The sequence below is a fragment of the Bidens hawaiensis genome, unplaced genomic scaffold (genome assembly GCF_021521415.1).
Source record: "Bidens hawaiensis isolate Kalapana, Puna unplaced genomic scaffold, B.hawaiensis_p1.1 tig00072308_1, whole genome shotgun sequence".
In the NCBI taxonomy this organism is placed as follows: Eukaryota; Viridiplantae; Streptophyta; class Magnoliopsida; order Asterales; family Asteraceae; genus Bidens; species Bidens hawaiensis.
The window spans coordinates 1-7,280 of NW_027502653.1; the positions used below are offsets into that span (position 1 = coordinate 1).

The 7,280-nt window shown below is 34.9% G+C and overlaps 1 protein-coding gene across 1 annotated transcript; it reads left to right on the forward strand.

Moving 5' to 3' along the window:
- The first annotated feature begins 4,791 nt into the window (after positions 1 to 4,791).
- Positions 4,792 to 7,076, forward strand: LOC143605977 (uncharacterized). The gene is made up of 5 exons (XM_077081905.1): positions 4,792 to 5,135; positions 6,457 to 6,504; positions 6,594 to 6,656; positions 6,786 to 6,854; positions 6,933 to 7,076. The coding sequence occupies exons 1-5, from the start codon at positions 4,881 to 4,883 to the stop codon at positions 7,074 to 7,076; spliced, it is 579 nt and encodes a 192-aa protein (XP_076938020.1). The 5' UTR covers positions 4,792 to 4,880.
- The last annotated feature ends 204 nt before the right edge of the window (positions 7,077 to 7,280 follow it).

Below are 7,280 nucleotides of genomic sequence, written 5' to 3' on the forward strand. Positions count from 1 at the left end.
CCCAGCTTAGATTGTACATTGTTTCTCTTCCTTTATTCCAGATTAGGGTATTCCACCATTCAAGAGCTTCTCCCTTGACATTTGAGAAGAATACTAAATAGCTTTTTCATTTGTACATTTACTAATGTAAATGATTGCTTCTTGTTCCTCAAACCATCTTAGAGCGGCTATAGCATCCTTGTCTCCATAAAAATTCCTTAGGTTTGTAAGCTTGGAAATTCTTAAAGTTGCATCCCATTTGATGCTTCAACTTCTTTCGAGGTTTGTCCCTTGAGTTATTATTAGATGCAGAGCTATCATAAACTTCCCCCTTTCTTAAATGAACAGATTTACTTTTACTTTCCTTATCAGATTTTAGTTGACTTTGATTGATAGAATTATCTTTGATAGATTCTTGTATTATTTTCTGAATTTCATCTTTATATTGGGGGGGGGGGGGGGGGGGTGGGGGGGGGGAGTTCCTTGTTTTCATTGTCAACATTTTCTCCGCTTCCAACTTTATTGGAAGGATTGTTTTGAGAGTTTGCACTTCCTTTTTTGACATACTACAATAAAATTTTAAAGACAAGTTTAATATTCGGGAAATTAAAATATATCCTTTATTTATTTTATTGTAGTTTACAAAAGTGCATAACATTATTTATAGCTACACTTGTTATAATTACTACAGTTCTTATTTATCTATTTCTTCCAGCGGACAATTAATTTCTTGATTTTGCTGTCCTTTTTGGTATTCTCAGTTGTTTCCTTTTCTTTTCCTTTTTCTTTTTCCCTCTCTTCTTCCATTTCTATATCGTTGAGCATTGCTTCAGTTATTCTTGTAACATCGACTTCATAACTTGTTAAGTCATCTCTGATGTACATTCCTTCATAATCTGTGCTCCGACGTTCATTTTGAGGATGGGCAAACTAAGGATCTTTAAACCATATATATTACATATTTACCAATTTCATTAAATCACTTCTATTGAATTACTATTTTACCCATAATGAAATTATAACATATTAATGGTTTCTTTTTTCTTTTAATATTTCTTCTCATCAAATTCCTAAAATCATATACAGTTAATAACTCAATCATCAGATTACAAAGCATAAGAACCATAACATAATCAAAGATTCTACCTTTTCTTCTTTTCTTTTCTTTTTCTTTAAATCAAATACACACACGCATAATCATATGCGTATACGCCACCTGAAACTATATACAAATACACAATCACAAACTAAACCTAAGTTGCAGAGTGCGGACACACCTCTTTCTCTCATCTCTTCACCGCCGGCACACCCAAACGTCTACCTTGAAAATAGAAGACAGAGACGGAAGCGGAAACGACGATGGTTAGTTTCAGGTGGTGTTGGCCTGCACGAAAAAAGGGTTGCGACGGCCTCTTTCTGGTTCCTGGTGGCAAGCGACGTCTGCTTTACATAGGGGCGACGATGATGGATAATGGCTTACGGCGGCTGCGGCGCTTACAGGATAGAACTGAAAATTGTGTAAGAATCGGTTGTAGGAATTTTATTTTAGGATGGATGGAATAAGATTTATTAGGAAATTGCAATGGTTTGAATAAGGTTTTATGTGATTTGTTTTCCAGCCATGGTTGAAATGAAAGAAATTGATCTATCTTTTCAGATTTAGATGGTGGCAGATTTGATAATATTTGAGTTATAAAGAGGGTAAATGGGTAATTTTACAAGATAAGGGGAAATATGTAATTATTATTAAGGGTTGGGTAAATATGTAATAAGAGCTCTTAGCAGGGGGGTATATGTAAAAATCCCTATTATTTTCTATTTCATATGAAATTTGAACTATTGGAATTTATTTGATCTAAAATCATTTTTTTCTAAAAATGGCTAATTATTATTATTGGAGTGGTAACTGATCTTGATAATGTGTGTAGGTACCTACATCAATATATACTACAAGACAAAGGATATATCGTTCACATGTACATGAAAATTAAAACACTTACTATTCTCTTCATACATGATGTAGGTACGTGTGTACCTACATTAGGTACATGTGTAGCTACCTACATCAATATGTTCTCTTCATACCTGATGTAGGTACCTACACACGTACCTACATCAATATATTCTCTTCATACGCTTACTACATCAATTTATCTTTTCATACATGATGTAGGTATCTAAATCAATATGCACATGTGTAGGTACGTATATCAACATGTAGGTACGTATCTACATCAATATGCACATGTCTGTCAATCTCATATGGAAAGTCGGATTTCATGCAGAGTTATGTCAAGAGATTTGGGAGTGAAACAAGGGTTTGCATAAGTTACCTATTTTATCTCTGCACCATTCTGACGACTTTACCCTTTAAGCCTAAAATATATGGTCAAATATTCAAAGTATTTACAATAATGTCATCTTGTGTTTTAAGCCATTGATTTGTGTATTGAATGGTTGAGATTCACTTCTCGCGCTTCTCGCTCTAATATCACTTCTCGCATGATCTATCCCCTATATATATATGTGTGTGTGTGTGTGTGTGTGTATAAAGTTTTGTGCCCCCGAAAAGTAAGTGCCTCGGCCGGTTGTCTAGGTTGCACCACCCAAGAGCCGGCACTGTTCACCACACAACCACATCGAGGTCAACTTAACTCCATAAAAGAAAACCCGGACCCAATAGCACCTAATACAACAATCCGTGGTGGACCCAAAGAGAAAGAGAAGATTACCCTCAACCAATGTGATTTCAAATGTAACTATCACATTCCGTTAGGCTGCTTCTACCAAGCAGGGACCAATGAACGTAACCAATGTTCATTAGCCCTATCCCTGCCACCAATGTTTTAAAAATCGGTTTTTTACTCGTACTGGATTAGGCTAAAAAATGGTACAAACCGGTTGAACCGGGTTATACCGGGAGGTTCAACCGGCTGAACATTTTACCTTATAATTTCCTATAAATACAACTTTAACTAAAAAAATAACCCAAAAGTAAATGATTTCATAACAAAAGATAATCCAAAAGTTAATCTTTTTTTATTAAAAAAAATAAAACAAAAGCACTCAATTTTAAAAAACCAGTCCTAAAGTTTTCACGTTCAAACATTAATTGTTGGGTTAAAAGTAATTTTGATAAAACATGGGCCGTAAATATCAAAAAAATTTTAGACATAAAACCGGTTTGCCGGTAAAAACCGGTATTTTAGAAAAAACCACTGGTATGATGTTCTAGCAAACCGGCTAAAAATACCGGGCTCAAAATACCGGTCTGTTGTGCGAAATCCGGTTTAACCGGCCGGTTTGAACCGGTTTTTAAAACATTGCCTGCCACTATTAGTTTCCTTTTTAAGTGAATATGTTTTTTTTAAATAACAACAAGCGTTACTCTTACTCAATTTTACACCAGCAATTAAATTTTAACTACTCTATTGCTAGGTTTAAAATTGTGACATCTCTTTTTAATATGCTTGTTTCTCTAACCTAACATGTGGGTATTGAAAAGGTGATTTTGTGGTGATTGTGAGAGAAATCCGGAGAAAATTACCAATTGAGTTGGTAAGTGGACATGCTAATCAGGAAACATATTTAAATTGTATTTTTCATGTTTAATACTACTTTTTATAATTATAGTGACACATGATTCAAACAAGTTACATTTGAAAGTAGATATCCAATAACCATTATAATATAACTGCAACTTGTATTTTGAAGTACGGATCGTATTCATAATTACCCACAACAAACAACCCTCCCCCCACCCCTAAAAAAAAAAGAAAAAGAAAAAGACAATTAGTAAAATACATATAGATTTTTCTTTCTACAAAATCATCTAATAAATATGTAAATACCATACAATAATCGTATTTAATTTCTCTAGATAAAGTGTTTGTCACAAATAAGTGTTTTTATTCGTGATAAGGATGATGAACTTGATATCAAACACAAAACAATGATAATGCTTAGTGTTTTGGTGTCCCTCTTAGAAAGAACCGGAGTCGTGCATGTCTTGAAAAAGAAGAGTTACGTTAGTTTGTTAGAGAAACATGTTAAACATACCTTTAAATTTTATTGGATGTAATTTGTACTATGAGTAATTCTTATACGACTTTAAAGAATTTTAGTACGCGAGAGACGTGATGTGTTTTTACAACGTAAAATTCTATATAAAAGATCAATTTAAATGTATACATTTGAGAGTTTACCTTCGAGATTAATATCCGATGGATTGATATTGAAAGTGATCACATGAGTTCGTACCATATTCTGAACAGAGTTTCAAAATTTTAAAAAATCTATGGTTAACACCTTAAACTTGTTTCTAAACACGTTATCACCACACTTTGAGTTCTATCCACAATAATCTTTTTCAGTTGTTATAATTTATAATACGCAACGTGAAGCTACTTTTTAATAAAACTATCACATCTAACTTTCTTTTAATATGAAATATTTAACAAATGTTATTGAACTGGCAAGAACTTATTTATTGATGGCTTTTGCTCGATTTATTTACAAACCAAGCTAACTAGCAAGCCAGCAAACGATATTACCTTTGCTTGAACGAGCTCAAGCTTCTTATAAACAATAGCATGGAAATATGAAAACCAGACCCCTACCAATCCAATAATCCAATACAATGACAAGTCACACCCAAGGGTTTCCATTTAAACAAAAAACACGCAGTCTAAAAAAAGGTACAAAAGAAGAAGAGAAAGAAAGTACCATCACACTAAAAACAACAAAATATTATTAAAATAATAAAAAAAAATAATGGGTTCAATAAGAAAATAACAGTCTGCATGTGGGTCCCACCCAACTCCAATCCACTCCTTCCTTCATAATAATATAACTCCACACCTTTCTTCCTTTCCACTCTTTCACTTTCACACACTCCCACCATGACTCAAGACGACTGGCTCACCGTCGCCATGGCGGACACCACCGCCGTCGCACAAATCCTCCTTAACCTCCGAGCAGCACCACCGCCGCCAAAGCGTCGCAGACCGGAACCACCGCACTGCTGGACCGTTCGTCAACGCCGGTCCAGTACCAAATCCGAACCGCCTAGGGCTAGCCCTACCACTCCGTTATCGTGGACCGCTGCCACTTCCGGCAGCTGCTGTGCTGCAATTGCTGATACCTCGAGATCTAAGGTTTGTTATTGCTTATTATGGATACGCGTTACGTCTCCGGCAACCGTATGTATGGTTTTCCGATGGTTATTAACTTATTTATTACGAGTCATCATTTGGTTGTTGTGTTATTCGATGCGGTTAATCATTTTGACCAGCCTTATGACGACGGTTATTCCGTTTCGGAAATGACTATTCTACCCTTGAACGGTTTAATCTCTGTCTCTGCTTCTGAACAGCTTTTATGTTGAAGGGTGTTTATGACATTTTACGTGATGAAATGATATGATGACTCGTGTGCATATCATAATAGGTCGAAATTATATCCATCTATCTACCTTCCAGGTTGTAAATGTGTGGGGTAGTTAGGGGTGTTTTGGTCATTTGGGCTTATGCTTGTAACGGTGGCGTGTTTTCGTGGCAAGTAAAGGTCTGTGTTTCAGTTTGGTGCGTGTGTTGGCTACTGATTGTCCTTTTAGTCATGCTTATTTTGTGATATTTTTGCTCTAGTAATAAATTGTATTCAAGTCTCAAAAGTTTATATATTATTATTACTACTACTACTAGAGTAATCTCATCCATATGGTTTGTTCAAATAGCTGTTTTAGTCAAATAGTTTTAAATTGATTATTTTTGTTCCTTTGCTTTCATTTCACTTGCAACTAAACCCGATCCCACTAACCCCGTTAAGTCTGGCAGTTAAACTCATCAGCGTACCCCTCACGTTAGGGGCATTTTTGTCCTTTTTACTCAAATACACCTCGGCCTCTCACGTGAGAGGGCTTCGAATTAGAGCTGGGGTTTATCTGGGGAGAAAAAAGGACAAAACTGCCCCTCACGTGAACGGCTAGACTAAACGGGGTTAGTGTGATCGATTTTAATTGCAAGTGAAATGAAACCATAGGGACGAAAATCGCAAATTTGAAACTATTGGACTAAAATTGCAGATTTGGTTAGACCATAGGGACGAAAACTGCAGCTTACTCTTATTATTATTGTTGTTGTTTTACTATTAAATTTAATTAAGACAATGATTTTAGAACGAGTAACTCGCACACCGTGACATGTTTGCATGTGCTTAAAACATATGAATGGGAAAAGAATGTTTTTATCAGTTTATTTTATTTGAAAATGTCTAAAGAATATGGCTTTATACAAAGTTGTCAAGGTCTTGTAGCTTTAGTGCTTTACCCAAGATCTAATCACTTGTCACCATATACTTTTATAGTTTGATTCAAATTTAAGTTCAGCTTCTTTGTTTTGTGTGTAACTTGTCATTACCTATGTACACAATGTGTCATGTAACTATAATTGTTGAGTTATTTTGGGATGATACTTGCAGGCCACGCCACCTTGTGAAACCTCAACTAAGAGGTCAAGAAAGAAGAAAGTAAGTTATTAGTCATGTACCGTTATTAACTATATCATAAGTGATCTTAATATCTAGTTAACATGGTTTTATCCATTTACTGTTTCTAGACTTTGGTGGCACTTAAGACGGAAGAAGTTGTATTAGTGGAGGAACAACATCATTTGAAAATGGTAGGTTAATTAAACACATTTTTTTAAGGCCGGAAAAAGCCGAATTTAAACCTGAGACCTCTAATCAAACGTACTCGCTATTATTTATATAATTTAACGGTCATTAATTTTTGTTACTTTTTAATGAAGAAACTCGCAGCACTACAGGCTAAATATGCAAAACAGATAAAGGAGAACGTGACGCTAAAGAAGATTAAGGTAAAATAATTGTAATAATCTCTCCATAGTTAACTCAAAACACTAATATAAGTTTTATGACTGTACTTTTGCATTTAGTTGGATATGCAAGTAGAGACACAAGGCGAGAGACCAAAGGCGACCACAAACAGCCACTTCAAAATGGTTGACGGGCAAAATGGCAGAATTGTCCTTCCTGATCTCAATGTTCCTTTCGGGGAGGATGCGATTGTGAGTTATTAAGAGCATAGAATAAACTCGTATATTCAAGAATAGGAAAATAAGTTCTAACATCGGATTTAAGATAACTTAATGAAAGTAACTTGAGGATTATAGTGCAAAAATTCTATATAACCCTTTTTAGATGTAGTTGGACACTATTTCATTTCCTTTTGTGTACATTAATTTGTATCAAAATCAACTCAATGCTAAATTTTTTTAATCAAC